The sequence below is a fragment of the Dermochelys coriacea genome, chromosome 13, assembly GCF_009764565.3.
Source record: "Dermochelys coriacea isolate rDerCor1 chromosome 13, rDerCor1.pri.v4, whole genome shotgun sequence".
In the NCBI taxonomy this organism is placed as follows: domain Eukaryota; kingdom Metazoa; phylum Chordata; order Testudines; family Dermochelyidae; genus Dermochelys; species Dermochelys coriacea.
Genome location: NC_050080.1, coordinates 35664593 through 35692489, shown reverse-complemented (window position 1 = coordinate 35692489; position 27897 = coordinate 35664593). Strand labels below are relative to the sequence as shown.

Below are 27897 nucleotides of genomic sequence, written 5' to 3'. Positions count from 1 at the left end.
GAGTGGACTCCTCCTGAAGGTTGAAACAGCAGCCTGGATTTCTACATAGAGTGCTTCCGCCGACGTGCACGAGCTGAAATTGTAGAAAAGCAGCATCGCTTACCCCATAACCTCAGCCATGCAGAACACAGTGCCATCCACAGCCTCAGAAACAACTCTGACATCATAATTAAAAAGGCTGACAAAGGAGGTGCTGTCGTCATCATGAATAGGTCGGAGTATGAACAAGAGGCTACTAGGCAGCTCTCCAACACCACTTTCTACAAGCCATTACCCTCTGATCCCACTGAGAGTTACCAAAAGAAACTACAGCATTTGCTCAAGAAACTCCCTGAAAAAGCACAAGAACAAATCCGCACAGACACACCCCTGGAGCCCCGACCTGGGGTATTCTATCTGCTACCCAAGATCCATAAACCTGGAAATCCTGGACGCCCCATCATCTCAGGCATTGGCACCCTGACAGCAGGATTGTCTGGCTATGTAGACTCCCTCCTCAGGCCCTTCATTACCAGCACTCCCAGCTATCTTCGAGACACCACCGATTTCCTGAGGAAACTACAGTCCATTGGTGATCTTCCTAAAAACACCATCCTAGCCACTATGGATGTAGAAGCCTCTACACCAACATTCCACACAAAGATGGGCTACAAGCCGTCAGGAACTGTATCCCCGATACTGTCACGGCTAACCTGGTGGCTGAACTTTGTGACTTTGTCCTCACCCATAACTATTTCACATTTGGTGACAATGTATACCTTCAAATCAGCGGCACTGCGATGGGTACCCGCATGGCCCCACAGTATGCCAACATTTTTATGGCTGACTTAGAACAACGCTTCCTCAGCTCTCGTCCCCTAATGCCCCTACTCTACTTGCGCTACATTGATGACATCTTCATCATCTGGACCCATGGAAAAGAAGCTCTTGAGGAATTCCACCATGATTTCAACAATTTCCATCCCACCATCAACCTCAGCCTGGACCAGTCCACACAAGAGATCCACTTCCTGGACACTACGGTGCTAATAAGCGATGGTCACATAAACACCACCCTATATCGGAAACCTACTGACCGCTATTCCTACCTACATGCCTCTAGCTTTCATCCAGATCATACCACTCGATCCATTGTCTACAGCCAAGCGCTACGATATAACCGCATTTGCTCCAACCCCTCAGACAGAGACAAACACCTACAAGATCTCTATCATGCATTCCTACAACTACAATACCCACCTGCTGAAGTGAAGAAACAGATTGACAGAGCCAGAAGAGTACCCAGAAGTCACCTACTACAGGACAGGCCCAACAAAGAAAACAACAGAACACCACTAGCCATCACCTTCAGCCCCCAACTAAAACCTCTCCAACGCATCATTAAGGATCTACAACCTATCCTGAAGGACGAGCCATCACTCTCACAGATCTTGGGAGACAGACCAGTCCTTGCTTACAGACAGCCCCCCAATCTGAAGCAAATACTCACCAGCAACCACACACCACACAACAGAACCACTAACCCAGGAACCTATCCTTGCAACAAAGCCCGTTGCCAACTCTGTCCACATATCTATTCAGGGGATACCATCATAGGGCCTAATCACATCAGCCACACTATCAGAGGCTCGTTCACCTGTGCATCTACCAATGTGATATATGCCATCAGGTGCCAGCAATGCCCCTCTGCCATGTACATTGGCCAAACTGGACAGTCTCTACGTAAAAGAATGAATGGACACAAATCAGACATCAAGAATTATAACATTCAAAAACCAGTTGGAGAACACTTCAATCTCTCTGGTCACTCGATCACAGACCTAAGAGTGGCTATACTTCAACAAAAAAGCTTCAAAAACAGACTCCAACAAGAGACTGCTGAATTGGAATTAATTTGCAAACGATACAATTAACTTAGGCTTGAATAGAGACTGGGAATGGATGAGTCATTACACAAAGTAAAACTATTTCCCCATGGTATTTTTCCCTCCCACCCCACCCCCCACTGTTCCTCTGATATTCTTGTTAACTGCTGGAATTAGCCTACCTTGCTTGTCGCCATGAAAGGTTTTCCTCCTTTCCCCCCCCGCTGCTGGTGATGGCTTATCTTAAGTGATCACTCTCCTTACAGTGTGTATGATAAACCCATTGTTTCATGTTCTCTGTGTGTGTGTATATAAATCTCTCCTCTGTTTTTTCCACCAAATGCATCCGATGAAGTGAGCTGTAGCTCACGAAAGCTTATGCTCTAATAAATTTGTTAGTCTCTAAGGTGCCACAAGTACTCCTTTTCTTTTTGTGAATACAGACTAACATGGCTGCTACTCTGAAACCTGTCTTTGTGCTCATTGAGAGCTCTGTGGGAATAACTTGTGAAAATCATACTCATCAGTTCTGGGAACATTCCCTACTTCCATGGCAGAGCTTTCTGATGTAGATGGATTTAAAAAAAACAACAACAACACTAAACTTTGGCCCTTGTGGAGGGAGGTCTCATTTCAGTTTCAAGAGTTTCCACATTTATTTGTTTTGTCTCCTCTACTACTCTGGCTCTACTAGGAAGCCAAACTAGGACTAATTTAGCCCTGGCTACTTATATAGCATCATATAAATGTAGGGCAGGAAGGGGCCTCAACAGGTCATCTAGTCCAGTTCCGTGCACTGAGCCAGAACAAAGTATTATCTAGACCATCCCTGACAGGTGTTTTTCTAAACTGTTCTTAAAAGCTTCCTGTAAGAGATTCCTCAAGCCCTCTAGGGAATTTATTCCTGTGTCTAACTACCCTGACAGGAAGTTTTTCCTAATATCTAGCCTAAATCTCCCTTGCTCCTGTCCTGTCCTCAGTGGTTAAGGGGAACAATTTATCAACCCCCTCTTGATAGCAACCTTTTACGCATTTGAAAACTGTTGTCATGACACCCTCAATCTTCTCTTCTCCGGACTAAATAAATTGAACTTTTTCAATCTTTCCTCATATGTCCTGTTTTCTACATGTTTAATTATGTGTGTTCTCCTCTGGACTTTCTCCGTTTGTCCATATCTTTCCTGAAGTTTGCTACGCAGTGCTCCTGCTGAGGCCTTAACAGTGCTGAGTAGAATGGAAATATTACTTCTTGTGCCTTGCTAACAGCACTCCTGCCATGTGCTTTGCGATTGCACATAATCTTGTGCAAAAGGAAGTTCTTGCTAAATATTTCCAGAGTACAGTCCCAGACAATGAAAATTCCACCTCCCTACAGAGAAGGAGTCTCTCTTTATTTCCAGGAACTCACAATTACTCAGTGGTGGCCGCCACATAGGACAGGAAATCTCTACAAAATTTTAGACTTTAAAGCTCTGGAAGTGGGCTGTGAACCCATTTGGTCTGAGAACCCATCAGGAACTATGTTCATAGATTTCAGAGTAGCAGCCGTGTTAGTCTGTATTCGCAAAAAAGAAAAGGAGGACTTGTGGCACCTTAGAGACTAACAAATTTATTTGAGCATAAGCTTTCGTGAGCTACAGTTCACTTCATTGGATGACGTGAGCTATAGCTCACGAAAGCTTATGCTAAAATAAATTTATTGGTCTCTAAGGTGCCACAAGTACTCCTTTTCTTTTTTTATGTTCATAGAGATTTAGATGTGTCACCTAGAGACGATGAGGGCGGGAATTATTGTTTTCTCTGAAGGACTAGAAGACATGACCGCCAGAGATCTTGGCAAAATGCAATGAGATAGATTCTTCCCTCATTTATTGATGGGTAAATCTATAGTAACTTCACAGGGTCCCTGCAGGCTTTCTCCCTCTTGAGCCTGGGCCCTGTGTTTAGGCTGGTATAATAAAGATTCTTCCATGCCTTCTTTTGCTGGATCACCCAAGTGTCTTTATTTACAGTGTTTGTGCAGTTCCCAGATCCCGCAACAGCTAGTGCCCCACAGACCCTCCCCAGGGTCTCCTAGCTTTTGAGGCTTCCTTCTTTGGTAAGGAGACAATGATACCACCCTCCTGTCTCCTCCCAGGCTAGCCTCCCCATTGAGGTTTGCCCAGGGCTCTTATAGCCCTCTCATGCCTCAGCCCAGATGTCAACACTTAGCTCAGCATGTTCCTCTGAGCCAGCGCTCCTTAGGGCTTGCAGCTGGGCTCTCTGCTGAGTACCTGTGTCTCTACCCCTGGCCTCCTGGCCAGAGAGCAGGCTGCAGCCAGCATTTGGCAGGGCCTTAAAGGGGTTTACCCCTGCCATACCACATAACTCCAATGACTTCCTCTTCCCAACGTATGCCACTGTTGCAGAGAATAGCATATGACTACAGAATGCCAAAGTCCTATAAGCTTCAGTATTCTCTCTATATATATAGATTTAAACCCAGCAGGGACCATTAGATCATCTAGTCTGATCTATTGTATAGCATGGGCAACACAATTTCATCCAGTTACTTTCACTGAGCCTGGTAACTTGTGTTTGACTAAAGTATCTCTTCCAGAAAGACATCCAATCAGACTTTGAAGCCAAAGAGATGGAGATTCCACCACTTCCCTTGGGAGTTTGTTCCAATGGTTAATTAGCCTCACCATTAATATGTGTGCCTTATTTCTCACTTTGCTTTGTCTCACTTTAACTTCCTGCCATTGCTTCTTTTTATGCCTTTCCCTGCTAGATTCAAGAGTATGCCTGTATTTTATCACTCTGAAAGTGCACCGGACCCTCACTAGAACACGGGGTTCGGGATCCATGAGTGATACCACGTTAACACGGGGGCAGCGTTATAGCAGAGGTCACGTTACCATGGATCCCAATTTAAATATTTAAATTTGGGATCCATTGCCGGGACCGCACTATATACGAATCCGCGCTATAGTGATGCGCGCTCTAGCGAGGGTCCACTGTATTTAAACACCATAATCTAGTCACCTCTTGGACTTCTTTTTCATATATTAAACAGACCTAACTCCTTAAATTTCTCACTGTATAAGACTTGGCATCATTTTTGTGACACTTCTCTGCATTCATCTCCAATGTCTCAATGATCCATTTTCAAATATGGCACCAGAACCAGAGACAGAATTCAAGTATCAATTTCAGGCAGTGGATTGGGAATCAACTCAAGCCAGTTCTACTCCTGCCTTTGCCAAAAGTTTTCTAGGTGACATTTGAGAAGTCACGTACGTTGGGATTTGTAAGGGATTAAACACTCATATCCCACTGAATATCAATTTTAATTTGTTGAGATACCTTTGAATTTCCCAACTTTATTTCTCATTGAACCTCAGTTCCCCATCCTGAATTTTTGAAAGCTTCTCAGATACTTTGGTGGTGACCATAAAAGAGTTGCCTATATTATTTAAGAAACAGGAGCTTCCCAGGAGGCTTTGGTCCTGAGCACACACTTAGAAAACAGAGAACATGAGCATTGAGACTATGTCATTAATAATCTGGATATGATTATCCTCTCAAGCAGGAGCAGATCAGAAGCAATTCCTCTATTGATAATGCAGTGGTGCTAGTCTGAAAATGTATTAGCAACCACTTTACTTGTAAGGGGTTTCCTGATCAGGCTTGTAGGCTATTGGACTCTAAGGGAGGCATGTGATATAGGTTTTTAAGCAGTCATTTTGAATAAAGCCAGCCTAGATCAAGGTGGGGAGAGTTTTGCCTCTCTGTTTTAGGGGGCAGCCTGCTTTTTCTCTCTCTGTTTTTATTCCTGAGTATTAAGGTTCTGGATTTTTTAAAAAAATAATGTAATATTACACTGCAACCTTCTAGCAAGATTATTTAATGTTTTTATCCAACTTCTCTGTTTGAATGCTATGAACAGAAAAGCAGTTACAGCTATAGGGTCAGAGTGAGAGTTCCAGAATTATACACACCTACCTGGTGAAAAGCCACCTGGTGAAGCTCCTGCTGGCTCACGCTGCAATGAGCCTTCTATATCACCTGAAAATGTCATAAGGATTTCCAGTCATTTCACACAGCCACAGACAACAATACGATAATTTAAGAACCAGTATTCAGGTTACAATGATGACATTTGCTAGTAGCAGAAGGACAAAAATATTAGTTGAGCTACAGCAGAATTGAGTTCCCTTTCTGCTACTGCTAATCTGCGGTTGCCTCCACATTTTTTCCTTTTCCAAAAATTGAAAAATTATCCTTTACTGTGTGTCCACAGAGCAAAAATCAGTGTTAAAAAGTGTTACAATTACATGCTATCACTTTCCTTGTAAGGCGTTTCCTGGTCATATTTGCAGGTTAAAGAACTTTGAGGGAAGCATGCAATGTGGGTGTTTCAGCACTCAGTCTACAAAGAGGCAACCTAGAGCAAGATGGTTGAGTTGTGCCAGTCTGCCTTAATGAGCAGCCTGCTTTTTCTCTCTGTTTTTGTTTCTTGTGTGGAAAGGTTCTGCATTTTCAGAAAAAAATGGGGATAACTCGCAACCTGGTAGCAAAATTATTCAATTTTTTAATCTAACTTCTCCATTTGAAATCTATGAACATAAAAGCAGTTACAACTGTAAGGTCAGGGTGAGAGATCCAGGAAGATATACACTTACCTAGTGAAAAGCCACCTGGTGCAGATCCTGCTGGCTCACATTATAATGCGCCTTCCATATCACCTGAAAATGTCATAAGGATTTCCAGTCATTTCACACAGCCACAGACAATAACACAAACTTCTAACGGCTAGTTTAAACTGAAAACTTAGATCAGTTTAGCTACTTCACTCAGGGGTGTGAAAAATTCACATCTCTGAGAGATGTAGTAAAGTGACGTAAACCCCAGTATAGATGCAGGTAGTTTGATGGAAGAATTAGCCTGGTTACCTCCTCTCAAGGGGGAACACTAACTACAATGATGGAAAAAAAACCTCCATCGGTCCAGGAAGTATTGACAAGACAGCACTACCGAGACACAACTGCAGTGCCATAGCTGTGCCATTTTAACATCTATAGACAAAGCTTAAGAAACAACACACAGAGTACAATGAAGATATTGTCAAGTAGCCCAAGGACAAATTTGTTAGTTGAAATGCCTTAGGATAGATTCTTCCCTACCTCTAGTCTGGGATGTCTCCACATTTTGCCATTTTTTTTTTTACTTTTCATCTGAAAAAAAAGTTATCCCTTCCTGTGTGTCCACATGGCTACAATCAGGGCTTGTCTACATTACCCACTGGATCGGCAGGCAGTGATTGATCCAGCAGGGGTTGATTTATCGCATCTAGTCTAGATGCGATAAATCAACTGCTGAGTACTCTCCCGTTGACTCTGGTACTCCACCAGGGCGAGAGGCGTAGGCAGAGTCGATGGGAGAGTGTCAGCTATCGACTTACCGCAGTGAAGTGCAGTACGTAGATCTAAGTACATCGACTTCAGCTACGTTATTCATGTAGCTGAAGTTGAGTAACTTAGATCAATCCCTCCGCCCCCGTAGAGTAGACCAAGCCTCAGTGTCTAAACTTTATTATTTCCTTTCTCAACTACTGCAGCCTCTTCCTCTATTGTCTCACAAAAAACATTCATTAATCCACCTCTGGTTGGACCAAAATTCTACCCCAATATCATCTTCCTCATTGTCTGGCAATATGGCCACATCAGTTCGAGGGCTGTTGGAAAGTTTTCTGTCAAAACTATTTTTAGCTGCAAAATTAGGATGTGGGGAGTTTGGGTTGTCGGGGACATTATTATGAATATCCCCAAAATGTCAATGAAAACAGAAATGTTATATATTTAAAATAATTCCATTTAATCAAACAAGTTATTTTTCACACACACACACACACACACACACACACACACACAACATGGTCTAGTTGTGGATTAGCACCATAATGAATTCCATAAATAAAAAATTCTATATTTACAAAATGGTTTCTTCTTTAGCCATCATCCTGGGGCTGATTTTGTTCAAATCTTTATTAATGATCTGGATGATGGGATGGATTGCACCCTCAGCACTAAGCTGGAGGAGAGGTAGATACACTGGAGGGTAGGGATAGGGTCCAGAGTGACCTAGACAAATTGGAGGATTGGGTCAAAAGAAATCTAATGAGGTTCAACAAGGACAAATGAAGAGTCCTGCACTTAGGATGGAAGAATCCCATGCACTGATACAGGCTGGCTATGCAGCAGTTCTGCAGAAAAGGACCTGGGGATTACAGTGGATGAGAAACTGGGTATGAGTCAGCAGTTTGCCCTTGTTGCCAAGAAGGCTAACAGCATATTAGTAGGAACATTGCCAGCAGATCAAGGGAAGTGATTATTCCCCTCTATTCGGCACTCATGAGGCCACATCTGGAGTATTGCGTCCAGTTTTGGGCCTCCCACTTAAGAAAAGATGTGGACTAATTGGAGAGAGTCCAGTGGAGGACAACGAAAATGATCAGGGGCCTGGGACACATGACTTATGACCAGAGGCTGAGGGAACTGGGCTTGTTTAGTCTGCAGAAGAGAAGAGTGAGGGGGGATTTGATAGCAGCCTTCAACTACCAGAAAGGGGGTTCCAAAGAGGATGGAGCTCAGCTTTTCTCAGTGGTGGCAGATGATAGAACAAGGAGCAATGGTCTAAAGTTGCAGTGGGGGAGGTCTAGTTTGGATATTAGGAAACACTATTTCACTAGGAGTGTGGTGAAGCACTGGAATGGGTTACCTAGGGAGGTGGTGGAATTGCCATCCTTAGAGGTTTTTAAGGCCCAGCTTGACAAAGCTCTGGCTTGGATGATTTAGTTGGTGTTGGTCCTGCTTTGAGGAGGGGATGGGACTAGCTGACCTCCTGAGGTCTCTTCCAACCCTAATCTTCTATGATTCTATGATCCTTTGTCAAACAGAGAATGTGAGAGTTAATATTTATTGGAATAGATAACCAATACTCACAACACAATTTGCCCAATTCAGGTAAAAATCAGAACCATCATTACTCTTGTAAAGAGAGTTACAGGTTTCCAGGAATATATTGTTATACTGAAACATATTAATGACTGCCAGCTGGTATGTATTTGATCTGAAGACACTTACAGACCTCTTCCATGCCAGTGGGCCTGTTATGCATACTTCAGACTCAGAAGGCTCATATAAATCAGCCTAGGTAGGAAATGGTTTTCCCATTCCGCAAAAATTTTGGAGATTTCCAAAATGTTCCTGTCTTGAATTGATTCAAATAGTCAAATCTCAAAATGCTTTGCAAATTGACATACCTCACCCCTAAAATCAGTTCAGATCAATTGAAATGTTTCATTTAAATAATGTTGAAGTTTTAATCCTTTTCTTTAGTATAAATTAAGTTCACTTTCAAAATGAAAAGTTTTTTAAACTGAAAAAATATTTGTTTAGTTTAAAGTATGATGAAACAGGATTTTTCATCAATTTCGAAATTATTTTTTCCAGCTTTTTTAGTTGGAGTGTTAATCGAAATTAACACTTTCCGATTGACAGTTTGAGTTTTGTCAGAGTGGCATTTTTCAGGAACAAAAAAACATTGTCAAAAAAATTCCGAATCATCTCTACAATTACACCCTTTTAGTGAAACAAATGCAAACAATGAGAGTATTTCCTGTGGCAGGTCAGATTTCAGCCATGCATACTGAAGGGTTTCCCTGGTTGTAGATGCAGAGGCTATGATATTTGTTGAAGGCTGGATATCATAGAGGCAGAAGGCCAAGAGATGGAGTTGTGAGCATGACCATGAAAAGGAAGCACAGAGATTGAACTGCTTGGGCACAGAGCTCTTCGAGTGGTAGACTTGCGGATTTCTGAGGAAGGAAACTGCTGGTTTTTTTGTTTCTACTCTGTTCAGGGAGACATGATTTACCTGACTTGTTTCATCTATTCCTTCCCAAAACAACATGGCCCTGAAGACCCTAACTATTGGCTAATGACGCAGAACAAAACAGGCAGCCATATGTATATACTTACCAGGTTCAGGTTCAATGGTGAGTGCTGGAAACCCCTTGACTATTCCTTCTGGACAACCTGAAAATGCCATTAGGATTATCAGTCATTTCATGGACAATCACATGATCAACTAGGAAGCAATTCACGTTACAAAGATCACGGTCAAGTCAATATTTTCAAGTTTCAAAAGGAACAAGATGTGTAGAAATTAGAGGAAATCCAATTTTTTTTAGTGGAAATAGTTTTTTAACTAAAAAAAAAGTAAACAAAATAAAATTTCTGCACAGAAACATTTCCGTGGGTTGAATATTTCATTGTTTTCATGAATTATTAGAATATGAAAACTGATTTTTTTCAGTAAATTTGTTTTGGTTTTGATAAAAACTATCATTTTTTAGCAAATTGTTAGTGAAATATTTTTGATTTCTGGTATTTCAGTGAACAACCAGTATTTTTTCCCTGGGGGAGGGGAAGGGAATGGCCCTTTATAGACATTAGCAGTAGTCACATCTGGTAAGTAATTCCACTTGTATCACTGGAGTGACCATGGACTATAAAGACCTACTTTTTTTAGATGGTGAATGTGATTCTTTTTCTCCCTTAAAGAAGCCAAAGAATATATCTGAAAAAAACCCAACCTCAGTTAGGTGAGTCAGTTATTTCACAATACATTGACAATAATTCAGTCCTTTAGAACACAACCTTTAGGCGGCAATGATTTAGGAGAAAAATATATTGATGAAATTATACCACATCTATTTCTGTCTACTCCCCACCAATCTTGTCACTAAATCTCTATCTTATCATTATCCCATATTGAACACCCACTTAGTATGGTGTTGTGTCCTTCTCTAGAGGTGCCTGGGACACTTACAGAAGTTTATGTCACCTCTATTTGTGGTTGAACTAAAGGGGAACAAAGTGACACTTGGAGTGGGAGTGGTTTATATATCCATTTCTGTCTGTTCATATGACTCAAACCATCATCTAGACCTTATTACTTCCCATTTGACTTATGTTTTTTTTAAAGTATATAAAACTAGAGCTGATTTAAACGTTTTGACCAACGTTTTTTCCTGTCTGAAAATGTGGCTTTGTCAAAGTTGAAATATTAAATATCAGTTTTGACCTTTTTTTAAAAAAAAATCGAGTAGGAAACTATAAAAGGAAACAAACAAAGAAAAAACAGTGTAAGATGACACTTTATTTCATTTTTTAGAAACCAAAACATATCATTTTTCTATTTTTGGTGTTTGAATTTTCACTGCATTTTACAATCTCTCTCTCCCTTTTGTACTCCTCATGCTCTTTTTTTTAACTCACTGGGGAAAGTGGCAGGTGGAGGAATATAAAAAGATGTCAGAAAAGTGGAGTAAATCCCAATTTTCAAACTTATTTTACTATTTTCCAACTAGAAAAAGTTGGGCATTTTTCCCACCAAAATTTGTGATTTTCTGATCTCCTCTAATAAAAATTAAAAACAGCCAGTCTAACAATCTTTGCCATGAATTAAAATAGAATAAATAACTAAATAAAAAAAGTCTGCAGAACACAAAACATCCTAACCTTCAGCAGCACACACAAAGAGATGCAGTTTGCCTTGTGCTATAAAAGTCCTTACAGCAGGTTATTTTAGAGCAGTGCAGGAAGCTAGTTCTGGAGTTAATGAAGAAGACTCCACTCTAGAGAGTCCCATCCAGAACAAACTTGAGGACCTGAGCTCTGATGCCAGTGTGCTATGAGGACAGAAACTGGCATACCTTTTATTACTTTTTCATTTTCTGTTTTGCTGCCAATGGCACTTCCCCACAAACCTGAAAACAAGAAGGAAAAGAATATAAAAGGATTTGAAGCTGTTTATTTAAACAGGTTCTACTTAGGGTTGATCATAACAGTATTTTCTTCACATTATTTTTTTATAGAAAATTGGGGTTTTTGTCAAAATGAAAATGTCAAGTAAAATGTCTGCTTTCATGAAAGGGTTTTTTTCATTAGAAACTTTTTTTATTTTTTATTTTATGTATTAATTTATTAATGTATTGGCTGAAAACTGAAATGTTTTTTGATTTTCAAAAGGATTTGGTTCTCACTGCTTTTGCGCGGAACATTTTTATTGTGACAGGGTTTCTTTTCCTTTCTTTTTTGAAAAGTCAAAAAATTTCCACTGAACATTTTCACAGTATTTAAAAAAATATTATCCCATTTTCCAGAGTGTGGGGAGAGATATCCCAAAATTACTAGTTCCATGGTAAGAACCATTCTGCTATGTAAGGAGGATTCTAGTTTGGGTCAAGAAATACAACCAAAGAAACACATACCAAAGATCATAAAATCCTGCAGTCATAGACCTTGACGCAGAAGGGACCATGAGATCATCAAATCTGACCTCCTACAAACCACAAGCCACAAACACTACCCAAGTTCCACACACTAAAATTAAACAACCAGAATTAAACGAAAGTCTCACAATCCTCAGAAGACCAAACTGTGAGAACATGTAATGGTTCCATACTGCGACCATATATAGGAGTGTGGTAATTAAGGTTATTCATTAATTAGATTCCTCACCAGTATCCAATGGGCTGTCCTCCAGATGGCCCAAAATGTAGCAAAGGGTCAAATTCTGACCTCAGTTACACCACTGTAAACCACAAGACTATCTATTCAAGTCAATGAAGTTACTCTGAGGTGAAACAGAGTAGAAATTGGCCCATTTTCTTTAGAGAGCAAGAAAAAATTACTGCTGGGATTTACACAGGAGCTTAAGGTAATTAGATGCCCAATTCCCAATGAAATTGTGATTTGGGCACCTAACTCCTTTTAAAATCCCTAGAAGGTAAGCTTGTTGGTGAAGGCTGGGTTTTCAAATGAGCAGAAAAGGCCAAGCAACACAAACATGGGTGATCAACTCAGGCTATATCTACACTATAGACTTTAGAGAGACACAGCTGTACTGCTGCAGCCATGTTGCTGTAAGGTCTCCCATGTAGCTGCTGTATGCAGATGGGACAGCTCTCTCCTGTTGGCATAAACCATGCCCAAAAAGCAGCAGTAGCTATGTCAGCAGGAGAGCATCTCCTGCTGCCATAGCACTGTCCAAACAGATAGTTTTGTTGTAGAAACTTATGTTGGTCAAAGGGATTTTTTTTCCACATCCTGACAGACAAAAATTTTACCGACAGAAGTGCTAGTGTAGACATAGCTTCAAAGGAGGCAGAACGGTCTACTTAATTGGGCACCACTCTGAGAATCAGGATACCTTGGTTCCTAAACCTTATCGCCCATTGCTGCACCGAGTGACTTCCCAGTTATGACTTGAGTCACTTCCCTTTCTATGTCATTTTTCCCCACCTGTACAATGCACATATTGATAATCAGAAAAAGTGCTTTAAGAGCTATGGATGAAAAGTGCTAAGTTGGTTGGGATTTTCTGCTGAAACACATGTGGAGAAAATTCCATTCGATCAAACCTAAACTGTTGATCGAAAAGAGTCAGTTTGGATGAATTTTTACATGATTTTTTTTAATAAAGTTTCAAATTGTTTCATTTTTACTTTTTTATAAACAAAAACTGTGTTTTGTTTTTTCTTTAAAAAGAACACTTTAAAATTTAAATTAATTATAATAAAGAAAAAGTAAAAAATAAAAAGAGTCAAAACTGAAACTAAACATTTGAAATTAATTGGAGAGAAATGCAAACTTATGCACTTTGCAAAAAATAATCCCAACTATATGTACAAAATTATGGGATCTAAATTAGCTGTTACCACTCAAGAAAGAGCTCTTTGAGCCATTGTGGATAATTCTCTGAAAACATCCACTCAATGTTCAGTGGCAGTCATAAAACCTAACAGAATGTTGGGATTTATTAGGAAAGGGCTAGATAAGACAGAAAGTATCAGATGACACTATATAAATCCATGGTACACTCACACCGTGAATACTGTGTGCAGTTCTGGTCCCTCCATCTCAAAAATATATATTAGAATTGTAAAAGGTACAGAGAAGAGCAACAAAAATGATTAAGGATATGGAACAGATACAGTATGAGTAAAGATTAAAAGGACTGGGACTTTTCAGTTTGGAAAAGAGGTGAATAAGAGGAGTATGTTAGAGTTCTACAAAATCATGAACGGTCTGGAGAAAGTGAATAAGGAAGTGTTATTTACCCATGCACATAACACAAGAACCAGGGGACACCCTATGAAATTAATAGGCAGCAGGTTTAAAACAAAAACACTTCACACAATCAACCAGTGGAACTTGTTGTTGGGGTATCTTGTGAAAGCCAAAAGTATTACGGGATTTAAAGAAGATTTCAATAAGTTCATGGAGGAGAGGTCCATCAATGGCTATTAGTCATGATGGGCAGGGATGCAATCCCATACTCTGGATGTCCCTAGCCTCTGATTGCCAGAAGCTGGGTATGGACAATAGGAAGACAAATCACTCAATGATTGACTATTCTGTTCATTCTCTCTGAAGCACCTGGCATTGTCACTGTCGAAAGATTGCATACGAGGCTAGATGGACCTACTAGTCTAGATGGACCTTTGGTCTGACCCATTGCGGCTGTTTTTATATTCTCATTGAAATGAAATATTTCGACACACCTGAACCAAAACATTTTTTTTTAATTTTCAGTTTGCGAAAAAAAATAATTTTGTTTTTTTGTTCTGATTTAGGAAAGGAATTTCTTTTGATAACTCAAATTATGGCTTATGAAAACTGGTTTTTACCCACCCAACTGTCTACATAAAAGCTCTCTAATATATGTAAATATTTCTCCATTTTAGTATTCCAAGGTTTATTTCCGATATCTATGTATCTAACCAGGCTCAGTTGTGTCAATTGTCTCCATCTCCTAAGAAGCAGGGGCATGATCATTCACCTTGTAGGTAACTCATGCTTTTCTCTTCTTTCTGATTCTTTAGCTCCCCATTCTTGTATTCACTTCGAAAGTATTCCATGGGTACACTTGCTCCATTGCCAAGGAAGCTGGCTTCATGGGGGGTGAACTCAAACCAGGATGCTGAAAAATAAAAAGAAAGAGTTTGGAAACAAAGCCCAGCAAGAGTTTTGAAGTTGCAGGTGAATCAGCAGGAAAGGGTGGCATGAGGTATCCGTAACTCAGGGGAATGAAAGCATGCCTCAAACAACATCTACATTAATAAAGTTTTATCCCATCCATGTTGTTCCATCTTCATATTCCTCCTTGACTCCTATTCACATTCTGTATGAAGCTATTGATCATCACCTCCCAGGCTCCAACTACAACCCCACACCACCTGTGTCTCAGTTCAGAGTTCTTACCACTAAAACTGAGCAAATAATGTAATTTTTAATTCAGGGGCTGAACCAAAAGCTCTGGAGAAATATCCAGTTTGATTCAAACTGAAAAAAAAACCAATCTAATTTTTCACCAAATTAAAAAGAGAATAAATAAATCATTTTGAGTTGACAGAAAATGAAACTTTGTTTTGTTTTATTCATTTCAAGTCCCTCAAAACATTTTAGTTGACTCATTTCTTTCCTCCTGGATTAATCTGTTTTCACTTTTCTTAATCATCACATTTGAAATTAAAAGACCCTTTGAAACCAAACAGTAAAAACAAAATGTTTTACACTTAAAATTTGTTTCCCCAACTGAAACTATTCATTATATTTGAATTCAACAAAAAGGGGCCTGAAAATGCATGTTTAGTGAAAAAACAATTTATTGAAAATATTGCTCCCAGCTTGACTTGATCATCCCCTTTGTTTTACCATTGAATTCCCTACTTCCTCACCTCCTACCTTACCTTCTCCCATTATCAACTTCATGCTATCTTCCAAGATGCCCCATAATGCAGAGTTCTCTCAGTGTTCCAGAAGGCCCATGTGATCCCCTAATTCATCTACAATTACTCCAATTGATTCTCCCCACATCTTAGTCCCTCAGCACCTCCCCAAAATGTGTGAGCTACCACCTCGTTCTAAACCCTGTCCAAAATATAAGAGAAATTCTGAGCACATCTAGGGCTGTGCAGAAGCTGTTATTTTCCATTTGGAGGGAAACTCCACATATGTGAAATTTGGTTTTGTTCTGAATTGGAATGAAAACAAATCTAAACTAAAAATTCCCTGCAAAAATAAGTGTTCAAGACAATTTTAGTTTGATCAATCAAAAAAGTTTCATTGTGATTTTGACTTTTTATTTCATGTTAATTTATTTTTTATAAAACCTAAAGTAAAATTAATTTTGAAGCAAAATGTCTTCTTGAAACTAAAAATTGAAAGGCTTAATTTTGGTATTTTTTAAATGATTTTTGGGGGTCAAAACTGACCTATACTCATGAAAAATTTTGACTTTGTTGGATCATTTTTGATCAGCTCAAGTCATATCTAAAAGTGAATGGAGTGATGGCTGGTGAGTTTCTTGTGAAATTATTCTTTCATGCTCCAGGAATTTTACTGCGTTATTAATGATGTTAGCTTCCTAGATGCTTCAAGACACATAATTTTATATTATTAAATCTAAATAAGTAAATAAGATAATAAATTAAGTGTGTCTCCACCTAGAAAGATTTTCCAAAATAGGAGAAAGGGAAAAAGAAAACAAGAGTAAGTTTGAATTTTTCTCAAAAAAAGTTTTTGCATGAACAAAACTTATTTCCAGCCGTAGCAAATATTACCTGGATTTTCCATGTTTTGTGAAATTTTCTGCCATAGTTTTACTGATATTTTAAGGAATTTTTTAAAGGTTTTGTTTCACTTACTCTTCTTTTCTTATTGAAAATCAAGATTTTGTTAAAGAAAATCAAATTAAAATATGTTTTGATAAAATTTCTAGGGGAAACAAAGAAAACAAGTATCATGCAACATGAAAAAGGGGCCCATTAATAATCCTGATGAACAAAAAAGATTTAAATTTTTTGAATTTTTTTCACAATTTGTTTTTTCATTTTCAATCAGCTCTAAAGACAACCTCAACATCTCTGCTGCCTCGAGGAGTTGCATGTAGGTGAAATAAATGACAGGCTTCTTTACACTGAGATTACCTATAGATTTGGTTGGTTGTTTTTACCTGAAGAGTATTCAGTTACTTTGGAAAAACTTTGCTCATCCACTGCTGCATAGATGGGGTAGGGGTTATGTCCGTTCTCAGAAGCACTCCGCTGCTCAGACAAGTGTCCCTTGTCCAGTTGTAAAGACAAGATTTTATAAATTCAGACAAACACACTCCTACTTTTAAACTGTGATTTTAACATTGCCTATAGTCCCTGCCCTGACAGCTCAGTCCAAGCCTGAGCTCAGGATGCCAACACATTTCCACATGCTGAGATGATAGCTAGACAGATGTGGAATTTGCCCTCAGTCACCCAAGTGTATAGATGAAGTAACTCAAGTAACTCCACAGAATACAGTGGAGCCACTCAGCATTTATTTATTTATGAGAAGAAACCTTCCTCAATGACTCAGTGGTCAAGCCATTAGCCTAAGACTTAATACCCACTTCTGCTGCAGACTCCCTGAGGGAAGTTCTAAACTCTACAGTAAGCCCAGGGTCTGACTCAGGTATGAACCCAAGTCCCATTTCTCTGCACACAGAAATCAGTGTGATTTGGCTCAGCATGCACTCAGGACCCAAGGTCTTAGGTCCTTAATAGAGGGGTGGGTCAGAGCTTGTGTCACACAGCAACTTGGGTCCAAGCCCTCTTGTTTTCCTGTGTGGACTCAAATCAAGGTGCAATCCCAAGTCATAAGGTTGGGTAGGTTGGTGAGTGGGGCCAGACGGGGACCTTAGAAAGTTACAAAAGGGAAAGTTTTTCACCCACCTCATGTAACATTCCATAGATCACAGTGTAGGCCCAGAACTCAGTCAGGGAGTAATTTTCATCTTTAGCTGCCTCGAGTAGCATTTTCGTTGCCTTTGGGATGCTCCAGGTGTATTTGGAAAGTCTAGCACACATACTTTCCTCCAAGGCCTGCAATTTCTCTGCCCAGTCCCCATTTTTGTAGAGAGATGACATACACCTATTACAGAGACAAAACACACATTGCAAAGGGAACAGGATATGGTAAATTTTCCCCAGCCCTTTCAATCTCTGCATAATTATTTATTAGAATATTTTCACTCATCGTTCTATCATGGCAATGCATTTGTAACCCCAAGGATCACATGGCTGTCTGGATGGCTGATGTGGAAAGCCACAGCATCAACAGAGATAAAATCCAAATCCATCAGGTCCTTACCAGGCTGAGCAAATGGGGAATCTCCATTAGCAATACACAGGGTCCATGACACCGAGTTTGAACAGCTCTGGTTACATTCAGGATATTTGTAACATCCACAGATCTGTCCCACCCCTGATGACTCTTTCACCCTAACATTGACTTCAGTGGGACTATTTGTGCAGAAAATTTGGGAGAGAAAGGATGGTTCAGTGGTTAGGACACTTGCCTAGAACTCAGGAAATATGGGTTCTGCTCCCTGCTCTACCAGAGATTGTAACCCTGGTTCCCCAGAGGAAAAGGGGGATACAGGCACTTTCCTAACTCATAGGGGTGTTATGGAAATAAATACAGTGGTGCTCAGATACTATGTCAATGTGGGGCTGATAAGTAATTATGATAATTAGGAAGTCGCCCACTGGTATCAGTCTCCCATTGAATTGCATCACCAACGGAATGCCTAACTCCCTTAGGATCCTCTGTCAACTGCTACTCATTGTGAGCAAAGCTATCAGTATGTGGCCCTGTTAGATTAGCTGGATGTTCTGAAGGACACAGTCTCCTTTCCCATTGAGAAACTAACTCTCCACCCTATCCTACAAACTTGCGACCATTGTTGTCTCTTTTCCACCTGGTTATCCCCATTTTGTGTTACACTCTGTCACTTGTTCCAGTTTAACGAACACCAGTTATCTGCATTTCTCACTATTCCTATGGCACAAACTGTTGTTCACACTCTGCCTCTCTTTAACCACAACTAAAATAACAGTCTCTTGACTGGAGAAAAAGAGACAAAGAAGGTAGTAGACACTGGTCTGCTATCCTGATTTCAGCACTAATGCAAACTACAAGTATGCCAAAAGTCAGGTCAGGTCACAGAAAATCCCAAGTTTGGCTTAAAAATCATGAGATTTATTTTAAAAACCTGGGTTCCTTTTACTTGCCTTCTGTCATTTGAGCTGGTAGGGTTCACATTTCCAAGCTTTTCTCCACAACACCAGAGACAGACATGTATGCTTCATAATATAATGAAAGCTGATGCCTGGTTTACACTAGACTGTTAGGCCAGCATGACTGTGTTGCTCAAGGGGTGAAAAATCCACACTTTGGAGTGCCATATTTAAGCCGACTTAAGTCCCTATGTAGGCAGCACTAGGTGGATGAAAGAATTCTTCTGTCAGCTTAGCTATGGCTGCTCAAGGAGCTGGATTACCTATACCGACGGTTTCAGAGTAGAGAACCCCTCCCCCCAGTGTAGGTAGTGTCTACACTGAAGCACTACAGCGGCTAAACTGCAGTGGCACAGCTGTGCCTCTATAGCCTAGATGAGCTGTGAGACTCACAAAAATCACATGGCTGATGGAGCTTGGGCTCTAAGGAAAACACCAGAATTCAAGAGATTCACAATGACACTGTAAGAGTTATAAATACTAAATTAGAACTATAGGGCTGGGCCCCTGTCACTTTTGCCCATGTAGAAATCTTAGAAGTGTCAGACTTAAAAGGCATGTACATACAGCAATGTTAATGTAAATCAGGTTAGCAGGCTCTGGATCTGTTAACCTGGGACTTGAGCATCTAGACTCATGTGTAACCCCAGATTTGGAATTGTTAAACTCCTGGTCACAACCTGGGGCTCTAGAGTCTACACTGCATTATGTGGGACTGAATTCAGCCACCCATATCCCAGACTTTCTAGCACCCTCCCAAAATGTGGCTACATTAGCCTTTTGTTCTTGCTTCACTGTCTACCAAACTTGACTGTCAAGAGGACAAAGGAAGTTGGCCTGTGGGACATCTTTAGTTGACTCCCAGAGCATGAGCCCAGTGAGACTGTGTATACACTGCAAAGCAATTAGACCTGAATCCTGGTCCTCACCTGACTCAGGCTCAGACCCTCCATCCTCATGGAGTCCTGAGATCCTTGCTCTGGGTTTGCATGATTTGTGTGTAGATGGAAGAGGTATTTAGTTTGACTCTGAGTTTGAACCCTGGGCTTACATTGCAATGTATGTGGGCCAAGGCCTTTCTGTAGTAAGAAGCAACAGCCATAGGACAACAGCCACCAGGAGCTAAGAACCAGGGAGTCATATCCCATCTAATTTGCGTCAAAAAATATAATATTGGGTTGTTAAGAAGGCACTCCTGTCCTAATAGTACCCATCATTATCAGATAACTAAACAGATCTTAGGATGCATATAAACAACTTTGTTTTACAGTATTTGGCAAGAAACCACTTACCAACAGTTGTGATGGTGAAATCTATACTTCTATTGTTTTGCCATTATGGTCCCTACTTCTCTATTGTTTCTCTCTATGGTCTCTGTCTATTTCTTTAATTGTTTCTGTATGTTGCATAAATAATTTTGAAAGATTTAAATCAACTAAGGTGACGGGGTATGATTGGTTAAATAATTGTTTCATAATGAACTAGGATTGGTGAAAAATACTGTTTAGTTTAAAATGATTGGTTTAGGTACAGGTAAGTAGGCCCCAAGTTTTAACTATATAAACTGGGGTCCAAAGGGAAGTTCTTTGGAACCTAACTCCAGGACACAGCTCAAGATCAGAGAAGACAGACCTCAGCACTCTTCTGACCATACCGTGCAGAAGCTGGAGCCCCAAAACTTCTAATCTTGACTGGCCATCAAGAAATGTTAATTTGCCTTATTAGGAGTGGTGAGAATTGTATGTGTAGCTTGTGTATTCTGTTTTGGTAACTGTTCATAAATAGAAGTTAAGGATATTACTGTGTAAGGTTCTTTTACTGGTAAAAAGGTCCCATAAGCCCACTGAAGATTATTTCCTGGGCCCAAGATGGGTAAGGGAGGGTACCTAAATTGACTAGGTTTCGCTCTGAGCCCAGGACAGATAAGCATGGGTGCCTTATCTCCCGAGCCCAGAACGGGAAAGGGTGGGTACCTGAATTGACCAGGTTTCACCCTGAGCCCAGGACAGGTAAGTGTGGGTGCCCTATGCCCCGAGCCCAGGATGGGAAAGTTTGGGGTGACTAAATTAACTGGGTTGTGCCTTGAGCCCATGGTAGGGTAAAGGGGCGGTGCCCTAGATTGTGCAGGTAACATGTTGGCATACTCACCCGTTCTCATCTCCTCAGGAAATGGACAGACAGTTTTCTCCTATTGGTAATGAAGTACCCAGCATATCCTTTCGTTAACAATAATAATAGCAATAATTTCCCCTGGTTGTCAGTTCTATAGCGGGACACACTTTCATTCACCACATCTCTTGACATGCACCTACCAAGTGGAACCTGAGACCCCACACAGGTACATGATGGTGTCCAAGAGACCATGCTTTTGTAGCTCCTGCAGAGTTCCATGAAGGGCGATCATGGCCCGCAGACCTCCACCAGCTCCCAGGATGGCGATATTGGGCACATCATCCCGAGGAAGGGAAAAGACTCAACAACATATAAACTGGGATTACTGAGGAACCACCATTGCTCATCTAAGTTACTTTCACAGCATCTGCAGTCAAACACCTGCGATTCCCACCTAGGATATCCCCCCATCATGGAATTTGAAAGAATATTTTGTAGGATCCAATTCTGCAAGCATTTACATTTGGGAGTGTCTTTATTTACATTTCTTTATTTACACTGATTTGAATGAGACAGCTCCCATGAGTAACTTTATTCACAAGCTTTCCTGAATTCTACTTCTTCAAGAATAACTCCAATAGCTGTTATACTAGATGATGTGTGTGTATATTATGTATTCCATGTAGCATAACTACTGTTAATTATCAGAATTGCTGGAAAAATTTTGACAAGGTTTTTGTTTGTTTTGTTTTGTTTTGGCGTTTGGGGGATGAAAAATGTCTTTTTATTAAAAGGAACATTTTTATTGATATTTGTTAGGGTTTTGCCCAAAACCTGGAAAAAATCATTGTTTAACAATAAAAACCTGCAATATGTATATTCGCACACACCTCATACAATATACTTAGTTTTAGGAAACAGAAAACATCAGGTTTTAGGTTTTAAAAGAATCTGTGAAAAAATTCAACCAAAAATATTTTTTTTTCTTTTTTTTCTCCGAAAGTAAAATATATTTCCCAGCCTGTTCTATCCATCATTTATATTTAAACGTGTATTTAAGTTCATCCCAATTCGGCAAAGCACTTAAACATGCACTTAATTTTAGCCACTCACTTAAGTCCCATTTATTTCAGTTTGTTTTATTCTAGAAGCCTTTAAAATAAAACCAGAAAACAAAACAAACAAAAACATAAAATAAAATAAAAAACCCAACAACACATAACTTTTTGATGAACATAGTTTCACCAGCTCTGTATGAGTAATCGTTACCATTATCAATGTCCTATATATTCCTCTGCAATTCTATAAGACATTAATTGACTCCTACCAGATTACAGGGAATCCCAAGGCTATCCAGGCATTTCTTTACCCGCACCTTTCTGTTACTTGTTCCTAATTTTTCCCCTTCTGAGAGCTCACGAGAAATTCGGATCTTACCTTCACTCTGTGGAAAAAAAATGTCAAGAGAATATATCATCTCTCAAAAATCTGTAAGAGATGGGACAATCTACAGAGATCCAGAAAATCCACCGAAGCATGTTCCAGGTGGAACCCAGAGCCCATTTAGAGAGATTTCACACATTTCTCCTACACTGGAACAATATGGGGGGGGGGGAAACTCTGTGAGGAGAAAGAAACACAAAGTGGGTAAGGGGATATTTTTATTGGACCAACTTCTGTTGGTGAGAGAGACAAACTTTCAAGCTCCACAGAACTCTTCTTCAGATCTGGGAAAGGTACTCAGGGTGTCGCAGCTAAATACAAGGTGATACAGCTTGTTAAACATAAGGAGTTAACATGTTACCAGAAATTATTCAAAATCTAATATCCTGGGACCAACATGGCTACAACTACAATGAAAACAGCTGAGAAACTCATAGACACTTCCGAACACTTGAGCCCTCCTCATCCAGGCCAGACTGAGCTGAGCTGTTTCTTTTTATCTGCTCCCTCCATTGGAAGCAAGCCCAGCAACAGTGAGGGGGCGCAGCCTCTTGGGCTCAAAGCAGTTTCTTAACCCCCACATTACCAGTGCTGGGTTGATACACCCCATCGCACAGGGTAAATAGGAAATAAGTACTGGTCAAAATGAATCCTACAGTTCAGAGGATGTATTTTAGGTGCTCCCAAATATAGCAAGATTGGGCCCAAGTCTGTATTGCATAGCTACAATGAAACAATGTTTTTTTTTTTTTTTTTTTTTTTTTTTTTTTTTTTTTTTTTCTTTTTTTTTTTTTTTTTTTTTTTTTTTTTTTTTTTTTTTTTTTTTTTTTTTTTTTGGGCGTTGTCTTTGAATAATGGAGCAAATGAACGTCAGAATAGTTTGAAAAAAAAGCTGGAGATGAAAATTATTTGGTCACCCTTCATATTATAATTAGTAATAAATGATTAATAGATGTTATAAGCTCATGAAAGACAGGAGTAGTGTGCATTAAGATAAGCACATCAGTAAAAGATATATGGTGCTTATACCCCATGACTAAAACCATCTGTTGAACTGTTGGACTCTATAATAATTGATTAGCCATTTATTTAAAAAATCTGTTTATCATTTATGAACTCTTTATGAGCTGTTTGTGAATGTACCCTTCATATGAAGTGTGATCAAGCATTTCCAAGACAATAGGTAGTGAAACTGCAAACTGCAACTGTAAGAGGAATGGTATACCTTGTGTTTATGAAATATTTCCATCTTGCTTTCCTGTTTGCCCTGTAATTTTAAATTCCTCTGCCAGTGAAAAGGAAAACTCCACCTCTTTCAGGACATCCAAAAGCTTAGGCCAACATCTAATTATTCTTCCTTTACCTTAAAGTATACGAGAGAAAATGAACATTTAATATAGTGACATAGGAAGTGCTGAAATACTAGATAAGACTCTAGGTTCTAATTACCTGAATGATATTGCTTAATGATTGGAGGTGCAGGAGGATAGATAGATAGATAGATAGATAGATAGATAGATAGATAGATAGATAGATCGATCGATCCTGGGATTTTCAAGCCAACCTAATTAATTTTTCCAGACACCAACTGCTTTTGAATTTAAACTGGATTTGGGTTCCCATTTCTTATAGGTTCTGCTGAACATCTTGTCATGTTACTAATGTATTTTCCTCTTGCTACAAAGGAACAGAAACATCATACATTCACACAGCTCCAATTCCTTTAAAGTTAGCTATAAACAAATAAAATAAACCCACTCCAATGTTGTCATTGGCACTGTTTTTTGACAAATCCTCTCAAGAGAGCATACGCATGGAATTGACCCGAGAGGATTGTGGACACAGCTGGCACTGTTCATTTCAGGGATGTCAGGATGATTTAGTGGGTGTTGGTCCTGCTTTGAGCAGGGATTGGACTAGATGACCTCCTGAGGTCTCTTCCAACCCTAATATTCTATGATTCTATGAAACACATCTATAATGATGCTGTAACCTGAAAAATAGGCTTTGGTGCCTCTGGAATAGCCTGCCTATCATCCTCTTAATTTGCCTTTCCCAAGGTATGGGCCTCCAGAGTAGTCAAGGAAAACACTTGGAGGACAGGGGAAGGGATAACTCAGTGGTTTGAACAGTGGCCTGCTAAACCCAGGGCTGTGAGTTCAGTCCTTGAGGGGCCATTTAGGGACCTGGGGCAAAAAAATTGGGGATTGTGCCTGCTTTGAGCAGGGGGTTGGACTAAATGATCTCCTGAGGTCCCTTCCAACTCTGATATTCTATGACATGTATGACAGGTTTCAGAGTAGCAGCTGTGTTAGTCTGTATTCGCAAAAGAAAAGGAGTACTTGTGGCACCTTAGAGACTAACAAATTTATTAGAGCATAAGCTTTCGTGAGCTACAGCTCACTTCATCGGATGCATTCGATGAGTGAGCTGTAGCTCACGAAAGCTTATGCTCTAATAAATTTGTTAGTCTCTAAGGTACCACAAGTACTCCTTTTCTTTATGATATGTATGTAACCTTCTGATAAAATGAATAACACAAGCAGTATTCCTTTCAAAACAAAGTATATTTTTATTAATGTAACTCAAGGGTCTCAAACTCAAATGACCACGAGGGCCACCTGAGAACTAGTACATTGGCCCCAGGGCCGCACCACTGATCACTCCCCACCCACTGCTCTGGCCCCGCCCCCACTCCATCCATTCCGTGAGGCCACACCCCTGCCCCGCCTCTTCCCTGCCCCCAGGGGGTGCAGGAGGGGTGCAGGGTACAGCAAGAGGCTCAGGGAAGGGGGTTGGGGTACAGGAGGGGTGCAGCATGCATCAGGGGCCTCAGGGCAGGGGGTTGGGGTGCAGGGTGGGGCAAGGGGGTCAGGGTGCAGGGTGCGGCAGGAGGCTCAGGGCAGGGGGTTGGGGTGCAGAAGGTGTGTGGGGTGTGGCAGGAGGCTCAGGGCAGGGGATTGGGGTGCAGGAAGTGTGCAGGGTGCAGTGGGGGCTTAGGGCAGGGGGTTGGGGTGCAGGAGGAGTGCGGGGTGCAGCAGGGGGCTCAGGACAGGGGGTCGGGGTGCAGGAGGCATGTGGGGTGTGGCAGAGGACTTAGGGCAAGGGGTTGGGGTGCAGGAAGGGTACGGGGTGCAGCAGGGGGTTCAGGGCAGGTGTTCGGCTGCAGGAGGAGTTTGGGGGGCGGGTCCGACCTGGTGCGCACTGGGGGCAGGGCAGGCTTCCTGCCTGCCTGCCTGCCTGCCTCTCCTGCCCCTGCACTGCTCCAGGAAGCAGCCAGGACCTGGGGGTGCACAAGGGTCTGTGTGTTGCCCTGTCCACTCCTCCAGGCACCTCCCCCGCAGCTCCCATTGGCCGGGACCTGGGAACCGCAGCCAATGGGAACTAGCGACACACAGACCCCTGTGCCCCCCTCCTCCAGGTCCCAGCCGCTTCCCAGAGCAGCATGGAGGCAGGGAAGGACTGTAACAAATCACTGACCACAGTTCTTAACTTTTATGATAATACTATAATTCAAAACTAGCAGGCTTACTCTATCCTTTGCTTTGACATTATTTGCTTGTTCCTATCTGCTGCTTGCTTCTTCTGCTTCTTCCTAGTCAGCTCTGGACAGTCAGCTCCGCTCCTCTGTCTGCTGTCAGATCTCTCAGGAGCCTTTAACTTCTTTCCAGCAGCTCTTCTGGCAAGCACCTGCTTGTCTTCTGTCTGTCGTAGTCTGCCTTTTATACTGTCCTAGGCTTCAGTTCTTTTATATGATCTATTCTTAACCTTAGATAGCACATGCTCACTGTCAGGCATTAACTCATCCTTGGATGCTGCCAGAGGTCCACATATGTTTCCCATTGTTTACTTCAGAGCTATGACCTTCCCCACCGGGCTTTTTGTCAAGGCACCATCTTGGAACCCCTTGGCTTTTTGCTAATGACCTTTAGTAACCCTGAGAATCTTCTACTTGGCCTGCTCTGCCTAGAAACACTTTGTAGCTGTACCTGATTCTACTCTCAGCTCTCAGCTCTGTGACCTATACCATCCAATGGTAAGTGACTGCAGCTTATAGGTGGCAAGCTGACTCCTGCTTATTCCAGAGAGAAACCAGGGACACAAAATGGAGGTTAAGAACACAAAATAGAATCTGGGGCATTTCTCCAGTATCGACACCACTCTACGTGGACAGCTGCTCACTCTCTGTATATATTGTATAGTGCAAGTGCTGAGTCAGATTGCTATCCGTTAGTTTTGATATATGCCGTGACATATCTGTTTTAATATGTTTACCAACGTGTTACATGATAACAACTCAGCATGGTCAGCAACCGTAGCTAACTGCAGAACATAGAATGCAAAGATTCTGGTGCAGTTTATGTAAGGTAGGATCATAGAATCATAGAATATTAGGGTTGGAAGAGACCTCAGGAGGTCATTTAGTCCAATCCCATGCTCAAAGCAGGACCAACACCAACAAATCCATCCCAGTCAAGCTTTGTCAAGCCAGGCCTTTCAAAACCTCTCAGGATGGCGATTCCACCACCTCCCATTCCAGTGCTTCACCACCCTCCTAGTGCAATAGTGTTTCCTGATATCCAACCTAGACCTTCCCCGCTGCAACTTTAGACTGTTGTTTCTTGTTCTGTCATCTGCCACCACTGAGAACAGCCTAAATCCATCCTCTTTGGAACCCCCACTTCAGGTAGTTGAAGGCTGCTATCAAATCCCCCCTCACGCCTCTCTTCTGCGGACTAAATAAGCCCAGTTCCCTCAGCCTCTCCTCATAAGACATGTGCCCAAGCCCCCTAATAATTTTCGTTGCCCTCTGCTGGACTCTCCAATTTATCCACATTTCTTCTGTAGTGGGAGGACCGAAACTGGACACAATACTCCAGGTGTGGACTCACCAGTGCTGAAAAGAGGGGAATAATCACTTCCCTTGATCTGCTGGTAATGCTCCTGTTTATAGAGCCCAATATGCCATTGGCCTTCTTGGCAACAAGGGCACACTGCTGGCTCATATCCAGCTTCTCATCCACTGTAAACCAACCATGCTGCGCTACAGTGGCTTCATACCGCCAAGAACAGTAACAAAAAACTTCAGTGGAGTTCAGCTCTCCAGGATTGTGATTTCAAAATACGACACATTTCAGGAACTTTGAACAAAGTGGCTGATGCACACTCCTGTGAAAGTTTCCCAGAATCAACTAGTTAAAATTGTCCTTGAGATGAGGAAAATATTGTTAGTCTTTATACAGTTAGTAGTATATCTAAAGATTCATTTGTCTTATAAATTCTGTTTTCTCCTAGAGCTCCAGGAAGAAA

The 27897-nt window shown here is 41.0% G+C and overlaps 1 protein-coding gene across 1 annotated transcript in view; it reads right to left on the bottom strand.

Annotated features, from left to right (window-relative positions):
• Positions 1 to 26290, bottom strand: part of LOC119841600 (cytosolic phospholipase A2 gamma-like) — a 33314-nt gene extending 7024 nt beyond the window's left edge. Inside the window, exons 1-12 of the mRNA XM_043496162.1 lie at positions 26120 to 26290; positions 23813 to 23950; positions 22472 to 22588; positions 21345 to 21487; positions 17686 to 17884; positions 16935 to 17052; positions 14760 to 14900; positions 11629 to 11682; positions 10434 to 10490; positions 9890 to 9946; positions 5853 to 5915; positions 3611 to 3631 (exon numbers count right to left, since the gene is read on the bottom strand). Coding sequence (XP_043352097.1) covers positions 3611 to 3631; positions 5853 to 5915; positions 9890 to 9946; positions 10434 to 10490; positions 11629 to 11682; positions 14760 to 14900; positions 16935 to 17052; positions 17686 to 17884; positions 21345 to 21487; positions 22472 to 22588; positions 23813 to 23836 — 994 coding nt within the window. The 5' untranslated portion in view covers positions 23837 to 23950; positions 26120 to 26290. The remainder of the gene's footprint in view (positions 1 to 3610; positions 3632 to 5852; positions 5916 to 9889; positions 9947 to 10433; positions 10491 to 11628; positions 11683 to 14759; positions 14901 to 16934; positions 17053 to 17685; positions 17885 to 21344; positions 21488 to 22471; positions 22589 to 23812; positions 23951 to 26119) is intronic.
• Between the last annotated feature and the right edge of the window lie 1607 nt (positions 26291 to 27897).